Source organism: Talpa europaea, assembly GCF_964194135.1.
Source record: "Talpa europaea genome assembly, chromosome: 11".
Taxonomy (NCBI): Eukaryota; Metazoa; Chordata; class Mammalia; order Eulipotyphla; family Talpidae; genus Talpa; species Talpa europaea.
In genome coordinates this window covers 20,873,902-20,888,022 of record NC_140078.1, presented here as the reverse complement: position 1 = coordinate 20,888,022, position 14,121 = coordinate 20,873,902, and the positions used below count along the sequence as shown (strand labels likewise).

At 41.5% G+C, this 14,121-nt stretch overlaps 1 protein-coding gene across 4 annotated transcripts in view; it reads left to right on the top strand.

The window, feature by feature from the left end:
- The window catches only part of UQCC1 (ubiquinol-cytochrome c reductase complex assembly factor 1), a gene marked incomplete at both ends in the record, with an annotated part of 102,633 nt that overhangs the window by 10,362 nt on the left and 78,150 nt on the right, over positions 1 to 14,121 (top strand). For 2 of the 4 annotated variants that reach the window (XM_084246476.1, XM_084246474.1), the window contains 2 exons: positions 9,837 to 9,917; positions 11,631 to 11,738. The exons of 1 other annotated variant lie outside the window; for it this stretch is intronic. In XM_084246476.1, coding sequence (XP_084102602.1) covers positions 9,837 to 9,917; positions 11,631 to 11,738 — 189 coding nt within the window. The remainder of the gene's footprint in view (positions 1 to 9,836; positions 9,918 to 11,630; positions 11,739 to 14,121) is intronic. One more of the 4 variants, XM_084246475.1, reaches the window with a different exon arrangement.

The window sequence follows — 14,121 nt, the reverse complement described above, 5'->3', positions numbered from 1 at the left end:
AGAGATGCAGGGGGTGAGAGGATTCACAGAGACATACTGGGGAACAGAACAGGCAGACTGACTGAAATACACTGCTGAGGGGAGCAGCGGGTGAGACAGGAGAGGCCTACCTCACCATGTGGATTGCTCCCTGGCTGACCTGGGATCGAACTCATGCTTCAGAGGCTGCGGATTGCTTCATCATGCGGGAGGCCCCCTGATTGTAATTAACTTTTGTTGTAAATGAATACATAACATTAAAGTTACCACTTGAACCATATTTAAGTATACAGTTCAGTTGTATACAACAGATTGTTGTGTAACAGATCTCTAGAACTTTTTCATCTTGCAAACTCTGTACCCATTAAACACTAATTCCCTTTTTCCTCTGTCCCTGGCAATAACCCTTTTACTCTGCCCTAGAAACCACATTTCTATTTCTATGATTTTGACTCTTTGGGTGGAACACATCTTTTTTTTTTACATTTTAAAAACACAGGTTTATTAGGAAAAGGAGAAAGAAAAAGAGAGGTACTTGCATAGTCACAGTCAGCAGAAGAGCTCAGAAAACATATTATTTATCCCTTTGTGACTTATTTCACTTACAAGTTTCCAAGATTCATTCATGTTTTATCATGTGAAGATAATTTCCTTTTTTAATGCTCTGTAATTTTCCATTGTATGTCTGTACCACAATTTCTATATTCTTTCTTCTGTTGATGAGCATTTGGCTTGCTTCTTGGCTATTGGGAATAATGCTACAGTGAACATAAGTGTGCAAACATCCTTTATGATTCTGCTTTGAATTTTTTTTGATACCCAGAAATGGAGTTACTGCATCATATGTTCATTCTATTAGTAATTCTTTTTTTTTAAAGATCTATTTATTTATGCATATAAGAACTGGGGTACAGGCCAGAGGTGTGGGGGGTAAGAGGATTCACCAGAGACAGAGTGGGGAACGGAACAGGTAGATTGACTGAAACACACTGCTGAGGGGAGCAGTGGGCAAGACAGGAGTGTTCTGCTACACCATGTGGGTCACCTCCCTGGCCAGGGATTGAATTCATGCTGCCGTGGCTGTGGATAGCCTCATAGTACTGACACTTAACCCCTTGCGCTACCAGGGAGGCCCCTCTATTGATAATTCTTGACTGCAATGGTTTGTCTAATTGTAATTTCCTGTTTCAGTCATTGCTACTACATTTATTGATTGAAATTCTGTGGTAAGCAAGAGTTTTCACTTCTTTCCTTTTCTTAAATTTATTTAATATAATCTGTTCTCTTATATCTTTTATATCATTGTGTATTCCTCTTTCCTTTTTTTTTTTTTTTGCCTCTTCTGGTGGTGCAGCGGTTGAGCGCTGGGCTGCGAGGCTGCCCTCAGCCTCTGCAGCGCCGGTTCGCTCCCCGACCACCGGCGGGGGTCCCACAAAAAAAAAAAAAAAGATTTATTTTATTTATGCAAGAACTGGGGTACAGGCCAGATGCGCAGGAGGTTGAGAGGATTCACCAGAGACAGAGTGGGGAACAGAACAGGCAGACTGATGAAATACACTGCTGAGGGGAGCAGCGGGCGAGACAGGAGAGGTCTGCTCACCATGTGGGTTGCTCCGAGGCCGGTGGGGATTGAACCAGCACTGCAGAGACTGTAGACAGCTTCACAGCATTGCGCTCAACTGCCTGTGCCACCAGGGAGGCCCCATCTTTCCTATTTTTTTATTCAATTGTTTATGTCAGTATGAACTCATGGATATTTATTTTCTCTTATGAGTTAACATCCACTATTATTGTTTTGTTGATCAAATTGTCCCAGGTTTGGCTATTGGGGATTTCTTGGAGCACCTTTCTGTATGCCTTCATCATGTTTTGAATACTACATTATTTCTTTTTCTCTTTTTTTTTTAAGATTTGTTTACTTATGCATGCAAGAGCTGGAGTACTGGCCAAGATGGGGTGGGGGGGAGTAGTGTATTGCTGAGGGTGAGACAGGAGAGGTCTGCTTCGCCATGTGGTTTCTCCCTGGCAGGCCGGGGATCGAACTCATGCTGCATAGGCTGCAGATTGCTTCATAGTGCAGTGCTTAACCCCTTGCACCACCAGGGAGGCCAATAAATAAATCTTCAAAAAAAAAAAAAAAGGTAGACAGGATAGAGAAAGTGAGATGGCAGAGGTAGGGAAGAATAGTACAGTGGAAAGAGAAAACATTAAGTGAGAAAATTTGGGCTGAAGCTCCAGCTTTGCTTATCTCATACATTTATTTTGAAAATGAAGTGAAATAGGGCCTCCCCAGTGGCGCAGCGGTTGAGAGCTGGGCTGCAAAGCTGCCCACAGCCTCTGCAGCCCTGGTTTGATCCCTGGCGCTGTCAGCGAGGGTCCCACATAGCATGCAGACCTCTCCTGCCGCGTCCGCTGCTCCCCTCAGCAGTGTACTTGGTCAGTCTGCCTGTTCTGCTCCCTGCTCTGGCTCTGGTGAATTCTCTCACCCTCCTGTACTTCTGACTGTACCCAGTGCTTGTATAAATAAATCTAAAAAAAAAAAAAAGAAAGAAAATGAATTGAAATAATGTATGTGAAGAAATGTAAAATACAAGCCATAATGTAAGTGTAAAAACCTGTGCCAGACCACTCCAAAGATAAACTCTTCTGCAGACGTTAAAAAGAATATGTTCACCTTTATTTCTAGCTTCCAAAGCAGCAAGGATATGCATCTGATCCTTTTAGTAAAACCATAAGCTCTTTTATTTTGTGTCCCAATCCTCAACAACATTCTGGGCATAGAGTCGGCACTCAATAAAAACTAGGTGGATTTTTTTTTTTCAGTGTTTTGTTTTGTTTTTTTAAATAGAAGGACAATTTGGAGAAGATCCAGAAAAGAACCACAGGAATGATCAAAGAGATGAATAAAAGGTCCTAGTGGAAAGGTTAAATTGAATTGGGACTGTTTAGCTTGGAAAAAAGGCAATTGAAGAACTAAGGAATAACTTAGAATAACAACACTTGAGCTGGAAGAAACCTCCTAAGTCCAACCTTTTCATTTCACAGATGAGGAAACTAAGACACAGGGAGAGGTTACAACTTGCTAAAGGTAGCTTTAGGACAAAAAGAAAAAATTTAAACAGCTTTCTGCCTGCCTGTGACTATAAAGGTGCCTCTCTTTTTCTTCCTTCTTTCCTAATAAACCCATCCTTTTAAAATGTAAAATTTTAGAAATTTTTGAGTTTCACTTAATACCGTAAGGAAATAATTTACCCAAGTAACATGAATATAAATTGTAACAAAAATAGCAAATTACAACTTATTAAAGATTTCCTATATATGCCCAGCACCTATATGCTTGATGTTTTATTTATGTAACCTTACAAAAACCTTGCCAAGCAAATACTATTTTTTCCATTTAAAAAATGAGAATACCAGGGGCCTCCCTGGTGGTGCAGGTGGTTGAGCGCAGCGCTATGAAGCTGTCCGAGCCTCTGCAGTGCTGGTTCGATCCTGGCGGTGGACAGCTTCATGGTGTGGCGCTTAACCCCTTGCGCCACCAGGGAGGCCAAAAAAAAAAAAAAAATCTTTTAAATAAATAAATAAAAATGAGAACACTAAGGGTCAGAGAAGTGAACTTATTAAGGGTTATCTTCTCTCCCCTATATCATGCTGTTTTCAAAAACCTGACTAGAATTCAATAACATAGGTTCATGTACACTCAGTACCCAGCTTTTAAAACTATTCTCAAAAAAATGGGCCTCCCCCGGTGGTGCAGGCGGTTGAGTGCCGCGCTATGAAGCTTGTCCGCAGCCTCTGCAGCACCAGTTCGATGCCAGCCGGCGAGGGTCCCACATGGCGAGCAGACCTCTCCTGTCGCGCCCGCTGCTCCCCTCAGCAGTGTGTTTCAGTCAGTCTGCCTGTTCTGTTCCCCACTCTGCCTCTGGTGAATCCTCTCACCTCCCACATCTCTGACCTCTACCCCAGCTCTTGTAGGCATAAATAAATAAATTTAAAAAAAATAAAGCTTTATTTAAGAACTGGGGTACAGTCAGAGGCGTGGGAGGGTGAGAGAATTTACCAGAGACAGAGTGGGGAGCAGAACAGGCAGACAGACTGAAGACACTGCTGAGGGGAGCAGCGGGCAAGGCAGGAAAGGTCTGCTGCGCCATGTGGGTTTCTCCCTGACTGACTGGGAATTGAATCGGCACTGCAGAGGCTGCGGACAGCTTCACAGTGCGGCGCTCAACCTGCTGCACACCAGGGAGGCCTTATCCTGCCTACTTCTTTTTTTTTTTTTTAAGATTTATTTATTTTTATACAAGAATTGGGGTACAGGCCAGAGATGCACGGGGTGGGGGGGGTGAGAGGATTCACCAGAGACAGAGTGGGGAATAGAACAGGCAGACGGACCGAAGTACACTGCTGAGGGGAGCAGCGGGCGAGACAGGAGAGATCTGTCCCACCATGTGGGTTTCTCCCTGGCCGGCCGGGAATCGAACTTGTGCTGCAGTGGCTGCGGATTTCTTCATAGGTTGCATCTCAACCCCTGTGCCACCAAGGAGGCCCCTATCCTGCCTACTTCTTAAGACGTCTCTGTGAAGTCTTTTCTGCTGATTCTAGGTTATTTTCCATCTCCAAATTTTTGTTTATATTGTCTTTTCCACATATTTAAGCATTTTCATATACTTTATTGAAATGTAATAAAAAATAACAGAAAGGGGCATAAATCATAAGTGTATATAGCCCAATGAATTATTATATAGTGAACATAATTGTTTCCAGATTAGGAACTATACCCCCAGAAACCTTCTTGATCTCCCCCCCCTTTTTTTTTTTTAAAGATTTATTTATTTTTTTATACAAGCACTGGGTACAGTCAGAAGTGCGGGAGGGTGAGAGAATTCACCAGAGCCAGAGTGGGAAACAGAACAGGCACACTGACAAAATACACTGCTGAGGGGAGCAGTGGGCGAGACAGGAGAGGTCTGTGGCGCCATGTGGGACCCTCGCCAGCGGGTCCCACTGTCTAGCCTCCTGCAGAGGCTGCGGGCAGCTTCGCAGCGCAGTGCTCAACCGCTGCGCCACCAGGGGAGGCCCTCTTGATCCCCTTTTAGACTGTGCCCAAATCACAGATAACGATGAACATCATAGCCCATTTTTTGCTTGTAAAACATACTTTATGTACTCTCTTACATTTGTCTGCTTTCATTTGTTTTAGAAATTTATGTTGCTTCATTAGTGTGTGTGTGTGTATATATATTGTTGGAAAACTCGTGATGCATTTTTGCATAGAAAACATAAAAATACATCATGACTTTTCTGATAAAGATTATAGTATATATTCATTTTCTTTGTTGGTATTATATAGTATTTTATTACATAAGTATAAGTGTATACTTATTACATAAGTATACAGTGATTCATTTATTATATTGATGGATATTTGGAATGCTTACAGTTTGGGTTTTTATTTTTATTTTTTATTTTTAAAGATTATGTATTTATACAAGCACTGGGTACAGTCAGAAGTGCGGGAGGGTGAGAAAATTCACCAGAGCCAGAGGGGAGAACAGAGCAGCCAGACTGACGAAGTACACTGCTGAGGGGAGCAGCGGGCAAGACAGGAGAGGTCTGTGCGCCATGTGGGACCCTCGCCTGGCAGCCAGGAATTGAACCGGCGCTGCAGAGGCTGCGGGCAGCCTCGTAACCCAGCGCTCAACTTCTGTGCCACTGGGGAGGCCCAGTTTTTATTTTTTTAAAAAAGATTTTATTTATTTATGCATACAAGACCTGGGGTGTAGGCCAGAGGTACAGGGGAGTGAGAGAATTCATCAGAGACAGAGTGGGGAGCAGAGCAGGCAGATCTACTCAAATACACTGCTGAGGGGAGCAGCAGGCGATACAGGGGAGGCCTCCTCCCTGGCTAGAGATCGAACTGGTGCTGCAGTGGCTGCTGATAGCTTGATAGTGCCGAGTCTTAACCCCTTGTGCCACCAGGGAGGACTCCAGTGTAGGTTTTTATTAATCGTGCTGTTATGAAGATCGTTGTACATGTTTGGTAAGCACATGTATGCATTTCTGTTGCGGTATATACTTAGAAATGGAATTGCTGAATCTTACAGAGTGTACATACATTTATCTTTAGTAGATACTACCAAATATTTTTCCAAAGTGATTTTACTATTTTACACTCCCATCAGCAGTGTAGGAGAATTCTAACTGTAGTGAATCTTCTTTCTGTTCTCCACAAGATTATGAAATTCATGAAGAGGGGGATTTTTTTGTGTGTGTGCCAAAAGTCTGACATAGAACTGGCACTTTGTGGGCATTTAATGGAGGTTGCATAATGATATATGCATGACATGTATTTGAATGATAAGCAAATAATGAGAAATAACTGGACAGGTGGGCAGGTTTACCCAGTTAACAAATATTTGCCTGTTTCCCATTTATAACGCATTATACTTGATTCTGATAATATATCTACTTTCTACCCTAATGGATCTTTCTGGTAATGGTAGTAGAAGGTAATCAAGTATGTAAGTAACGATATAATTGTAGTTATACTTTGTAATGAGTACTTCAAATGAAATTACCAGGTTGTTGCTATGTTAGTAAGTAATGGGATAATATGAAACTATTTTAGATAAAATGATAAAAGAAGTACTCTTTTAAAAAATGACATGGGCCTCCCCTGGTGGCACAGGTGGTTGAGCTCAGTGCTGTGAAGCTGTCTGCAGCCTCTGCAGTGCCGGTTTGATGCCGGCCGGCTGGGTGAATCCCACATGGCGCAGCAGAGCTCTCCTGTCTAGGCTGCTGCTCCCCTCAGCAGTGTATTTCAGTCAGTCTGCCTGTTCTGTTCCCTGCTCTGTCTCTGGTGAATCCTCTCACCTTCCCGTTCATCTGGCCTGTACCCTGGTTCTTGTATAAATAAATAAATCTTTAAAAATAAAAATAAAAAATAACATGTTTCAGGGTATTTTCATTTACAAGAAGTTATTTATTGATATCTTTTCAACTTGAGCAAAAGAAAAATTGATGTCTTTAAGGTCAAGGGAACCTTGGGGGAGCAAGGGCAAAAGTAGGTAAATGTGTGTATTTATATAGATATGTACAGATATGGGGAAACTAAGTTTTTCTTGGTACTAGACACCTAGGTATTTCAGTAGTTCAACATGGTATTAACTCATGAACCATGGTAGACAGAAATACAGCAGGTGGGGCCTCCCCTGGTGTTGAGTGCTGGGCTGTGAGGCTGTCCACAGCTTTTGTAACACTGGCTTGATCCCCGGCTGCCAGTGGTGCGTAGACCTCTCCTGTCTTGCCCGCTGTTCCCCTCAGCAGTGTACTTCGTCAGTCTTCCTGTTCTGCTCCCCGCTCTGGCTCTGGTGAATTCTCTCGTCCTCCCGCACTTCTGACTGTACTCAGTGCTTGTACAAATAAATAAATAATAAAAAAAAGAAATACAGCAGGTGGTAAGTCAGTCACATAAAGAATCTGTTGGTTACTCCTGGAACTATGAGGAAGGAGAAAGACCCTGTAATCTAGTAGAAAAATACTCTTCCCAAAGCACAGCTTCTTGAAACTGCTCTTGGTTGTGTTCTGGATGGACCATTACACTGATGTAGGTGATGCAATGGGCAGTGTTCTGTGTTTAGTCTGTGATTTACAAAGCCTGCCAGATACCTGCTGAATTCAAGCACAAGTGTCCTTGGAACTAACCACAAGAATTCTGACTAATCTTAATATTTTTGTTTAGAACAAAAAGTAAATAGTAACTCTACACAATTAGAATTTGTTTTTTCCTTCGTTAGGATTAAAAAAAAATCACATTTCTTTAAAACAAAATTGAAGGGATAACTTTCCTACTATTTATACCCTTTTTATTGTGAAAGAAATATAGCATTATTGAGAGTTTGGAAACTATCAATACGTAAACTCATCCACAAATCTGCTAACTTAATAAAGTAACTCATTTCTATGTTGCTATCTATTTTTTCATAGAAAGTACTAAGTAAATCAGTCCATCAGTTGTGACAAATGTACTATTCTAGTGGGGGCTGTGGCTAGTAGGGTGTGTTGTATGTGTGGGGATGGCTGTATATGGAAGCTTTCTGTATTTTCTGTTTGCTGTTTTGCTGTGAACTTAAAACTGCTTTAAAATATAAAGTGTGTTAAGGAAAAAAAGCCCTCATTAATTAATTAATTAATTATTTAAACCCCTCATTAATTACTTGACATACCTTAATTAAGGTATATCTTCTCTTACTGGGCTTTCCTCCACCTTCCCATTTTTATTCTGTGAATAATACTACAATGAGTCATGTGTATTTTTTCCTTAGGAATTTATTTTTGAAACTATGCTTATTGAAACTATGCTATTGATCTTAATTACAATAATTATAATAATACATTATAATAATACCAACCTTATTTGTGGAGATTAAATAAGTTATTGTATGTAGGGCAGTTATAGTTCTTGGCACATAATTGTAAATAATGGCTGTATCATACATTGCCAAAGTGCTTTCAAATGCAGTCTGAACGTAAAAGGAAAGCAATTTTGTTTTGTTTTGTTTTGTTTTTAAACGTACTATTTTTTAAAAAAGATTTATTTATTTATTTATACAAGCACTGGGTACAGTCAAAAGCGCGGGAGGGTGAGAGAATTCACCAGAGCCAGAGCGGGGAGCAGAGCAGGCAGAAGGACCGAAGTACACTGCTGAGGGGAGCAGCGGGCGGCAGGAGAGGTCTGCTTGCCATGTGGGACCCTCCTCCGGTGGCCGGGGAGCAGCCGGGGATCCAACCAGCGCTGCAGAGACTGCGGGCAGCTTCACAACCCAGCGCTCAACCGCTGCGCCACCGGGGAGGCCCAAAGGAAGGCAATTTTGATCTGAACAACAGCGATGATAATGTTGATGATGATAGAAGTGTAACTATTTTTTGAGTATTTTGTGAAAGGCACTTTACATATATTATCTCCTTTAATCTTCACTACACCAAGGTTCAGTAATGTACCATAAGTCAGTAAGTTGCCCATGGCTACTCAGCTTTCTAAGTAGCAAAAAAAGAAATTTAAACTTAAAATTGATGTGAAAGTCTTTTTTGTTTTTTCATATACTGCACTGCTGCCAGTGTTTAAGTGGATATTTATTGCAATTCAAATTCCTAGATTCAGATTTACTTAGTTCCTTTTATTAGTTAGATTTTTTTAAAAAAGATTTATTTTACTTATTTATGCATACAAGACCTGGTATGTAGGTCAGAGGTGTGGGGGTGAGAGGATTCACCAGAGACAGAGTGGGGAACAGAACAGACAGATTGACTGAAATAGACTGCTGAGGCAAGCAGTGGGCAAGACAGGAGAGGTCTGCTGACCATGTGGGTCACCTCCCTGGCCAGGGATCGAACTCGTGCTGCAGTAGCTGGTGATAGCTTGATAGTGCTGAGACTTTAACCTCTTGCACTATCAGGGAGGCTCAGATTCTATAGTTTTTATTTTATTTTAAAGATTTATTTATGCATACAAGAGCTGGGGTGCAGGCCAGAGATGCAGGGGGTAAGAGGATTCACCAGAGACAGTGGGGAGCAGACCAGGAGGATCTACTGAAATACAATGCTGAGGAGAGCAGCAGGCTCGATAGGAGAGGTCTGCTGTGCCATATGGGTCACCTCCCTGGCTGGGCATTGAGCTCAAAGTGCTGCAGTGGCTGCGGATAGCTTAATAGTTCTGTGTCTCAACCCTTTGCGCCACCAGGGAGGCCCCCAGATTCTAGTTTTTATTTTAAAGTAGCTCAGCTCAGATTAACCTCTAAGTGAGTGCTCAGTGTTACTTAAATTTCTCATTTCATTTTTTTTTTTTTTAAATCCCCTAGTGGCCCCAGATGAGCCAGTCCCTAGTACAGGTGCCCGGACTAGACATACAGCTGAGTAGGAAGTATCACACCACAAATAAGGTGAGAATTATTAATGCTTTCTGTGTTTATAGACACAGGTGTTCTTAATTGAATCTCAGCAAAATTGTTAGCTGGTTGAGGCAAAGAATTTTACCAAATGCAGAAGGTAAGGGTCAGAGCAGAGAAGTGACTTGCACAGCACTACAAGGATAGTAAGTGACAACTAACTAAATATTTGACCCTGAGGTTTCTGATCTCATGTCCTATATTTCATCCCTTGTACTGTCTTGCCTAGAAAACATGTAAGGGAAAAAGTCTTTTTTTCTCCCCTCATTCATTCGTGTTTATTAATTTAACACATATTTTCTGCATACATTTTTGTTCAGGGCACTTTGTCACTGGAGACACTTAACTGTACATTTTAGAGATCTGTCCTCATGTAGTTACTTACTCTAGCCTATTTACTATAGAGGAAAATGTCTTCATATATTTTTTTTTTAGATGTTAAAATAATGTTTAACGTTTGGAGAATTTCTTATTGGTTACACTGCCTCCCTCCAATTGAAGAAACTTAGCTTTAGAATAGATTTTTCTTGGAGTTTATTTGTAATCTACAAAACTCTTATCTTCTATAGTCATAATAAAATTTCTTATACAAAAAAAATGCAAGAGTTTAAAAGCATTTATTCTGTGCTAACTTTGATTGATTATGATTTTGAATGACTTGACTACTTATAAGCAGTATTTTTGTTTCTTTTTCCGATTATGTCAATAAAGATAAAATGTTCTTCTTAAAATTGTTCTTTGAAAGGTGGTGGGTGGGGGATGTCAAGACTTCCTTTTAAAAGTGCTCTTTTCCGGGCCTTCCTGGAAGCACAAGGGGTCAAGTCTCAGCACTATCAAGTTATTGCCAGCCACTGCAGCGTGAGTTCAATCCCGCCAGGGAGCTAACCTACATGGCACAGCAGACCTCTCCTGTCTTGCCTGCTGCTTCTCTTGGCAGTGTGTTTCAGTAGATCTGCCTATTCTGCTCCCCCACTCTGTCTCTGGTGAATCCTCTCACCCCTATCCCCCCGCCATCACTGGCCTACACCCCAGTTCTTGTATGCATAAATAAATAAAAATAAATCTTTAAAAAATAAGTGAAAGTAGTCTTTTCCATAGAATTTTTTTTTTTTTAATAGAGGCATGCTTTATTTATTTGTTTGCTGGCTTGTTTGTTTGTTTTGTTTATACATGCACTGGGTACAGTCAGAAGCGCGGGAGGGTGAGAGAATTCACCAGAGCCAGAGCGGGGAGCAGAGCAGGCAGAAGGACCGAAGTACACTGCTGAGGGGAGCAGCGGGCAGCAGGAGAGGTCTGCGCGCCATGTGGGACCCTCCTCCGGTGGCCGGGGAGCAGCCGGGGATCGAACCGGCACTGCAGAGGCTGCGGGCAGCTTCGCAACCCAGCGCTCAACCGCTGCGCCACCGGGGAGGCCCTTTTCCATAGAATTTTTACTTTGATATCCCAGATCAATCATTTACTAGATACAGGTTCAGAGGCATTTGGTCAGCAAGGTATATCTTGCTCCGAAATTGGAAGACATCTGTTAGAATTCCAGATGTGTTTGCCCTTAGTGATAAGATGCCTAGAAAAATGAAAATTAGAAATTCTTGGTGGGAAAAAAAAAATCTAAGCAATAAAGATATCCTTAGACCTAATGAGAAACAAGTGGTATTCTTTTTTGAAAAAGTTTTTACAACTAATTTCGTTCCCTTTATGATTAAATAGCTTTCTACTACCAAGGATTCCCCACGGCCTGCTGAGGAGAAGGTTGGTGCCTTCACAAAGATAATAGAAGCCATGGGGTTCACGGGACCTTTGAAATACAGTAAATGGGTAAGTTCTTTTAAGTTCTTTTCATTTTTCTTTTGGGGCTTTCCACTTTTCATAGGAGAGTTTTAAAAACTTCTACTATGCTTTTGTGAAGTTTATATGTTATTTTGAGAATGTCAAAATGTGTTGTCGTTCCTCCTGTGCCCATTCTAAATCTGATCTACATATAGCATGTGGAGCTGAAATACTCCCTCTACTCCCTCAACCTGATTCCTTAGAAGTATCTCAGTAGCAGGTAAACCAGTAAGATTGAACTTTCCAAGCCCTTGTTACATGATATGCCTCACCAATGAATTCTAAAGAATTAGAATAACCAAATGTTTTGATGGGGCAGTGTTCTTAAGGAAATGGTATTTCTGATGATTCATATTCATGAAGGTTTTTCTCTAGGTCATTGTAGTGACTTTAAAAAAAATTTACTGGGCTTCCCCTGGTGGTGCACGCGGTTGAGCGCAGCGCTATGAAGCTGTCCGCAGCATCTGCAGTGATGGTTCCATCCCATCCCCCTGGCAAGGGTCCCACATGGCATGGCAGACCTTTCCTGTTGCGCTCGCTGCTCCCATCAGCAATGTATTTCGTCAGTCTGCCTGTTCTTTCCCCTCTCCATCTCTGGTGAATCCTCTCACCCTCCTGCGCATCTGGCCAGTACCCCGGTTCTTATATAAGTAAATAAATAAAATCTTTAAAAAAATTTTTTTTACTTATAAGCATTTTTAAATTAGCTAGTTAACCTTGTCATTCTTATTATGGAGGGTTATTTGTTAGCTATAAATGAATAAGATGTACTGTTTTAAATCAAGTGCATATTGCCTTTGGACTTTTATAGCAATGACTTTTAACAGAAGTGCCTTTTAATGCTTTTCAAGGTTGTTAGAATGTTGGGTGAGCCTAATCAGTCATAAGTTATATGTTAATCAAAGCAAGCCAATACATAGCAGTAGGGAAAACTGTCTAGAAGACATTATAGCTTTGTCCCAAATGACCACATAATGCCTTTTAGACCATTTTAACAAATAAGATTCAAATTTCAATTTTTGTGGTCTTCTAATTTCTTCTTAAAATATTTATCTCTTCCTAACAGTTTTCATTGCAGCAAATATAGACTTCTGTTTATAATTGCTTTTTTACTTAAATTCTGAAAAGTGAACAATGATTCCACAAGCATTTTGTTTATAATTGGCTTTGAAAAGTACTGAAGGTAATACACATAGTAGATAATGATAGTGTTCTTAAGATCCTAAGGTTATGCAGTTCCTTCTTAATTATCAAAGAAATATTATGCTCCTTTAAGTTTTTTTTTTTTCACATTTTTTTTGGTGAGAAGATAATATATCTTTTTTTAAATTCCTTGCAAATGTCTGCTCTTCTTTATAAGTTAATCTCTTCTCAAATAAGAATAATAGCAAAGATTTTTGTACTTTTTTTTTTTTTTTTAAATTTATACAAGCACTGGGTACAGTCAGAAGCATGGGAGGGTGAGAGAATTCACTAGAGCCAGAGCGGGGAGCAGAGCAGGCAGAAGGACCAAAGCACACTGCTAAGGGGAGCAGTGGGCGGCAGGAGAGGTCTGCACGCTATGTGGGACCCTCCTCTGGTGGCCAGGGAGCAGCCGGGGATCGAACCAGCGCTGCAGAGGCTGCGGGCAGCTTCGCAACCCAGCGCTCAACCGCTGCACCACTGGGGAGGCCCAAGATTTTTGTACTTTTAAGATTTATTTATATTTTATTTTATTTCATACATTTTTTAGATTTATTTATTTATACAAGAACTGGGGTACAGTCAGAGGCACAGGAGGGTGAGAGAATTCACCAGAGACAGAGCAGGGAACAGAACAGGCAGACGGGGCCTCCCTGGTGGCGCAGCGGTTGAGTGCTGGGTTGCGAAGCTGCCCGCGGCCTCCGCGGTGCTGGTTCGATCCCCAACTGCTCCCCGGCCACCGGAGGAGGGTCCCACATGGCGCGCAGACCTCTCCTGCCACCCGCTGCTCCCCTCAGCAGTGTACTTCGGTCCTTCTGCCTGCTCTGCTCCCTGCTCTGGCTCTGGTGAATTCTCTCACCCTCCTGCGCTTCTGACTGTACCCAGTGCATGTATAAACAAAACAAACAAACAAATAAATAAATATAAAACATGCCTCTATAAAAAAAAAATTAAAAAAAAAATTAAAAAAAAAGAACAGGCAGACGGACCAAAGACAATGCTGAGGGGAGCAGCGGGCGAAATAGGAGAGGTCTGCCGCACCATGTGGGTTTCTCCCTGGCAGACCAGGAATCAAACCCGCACTGCAGATACTGAGGACAGCTTCATAGCGTGGTGCTCAACCCACTGCACCACTAGGGAGGCCCTTTATTTATATTTTAAGCCAGAATTTTCCTGCTGCAATATTTAA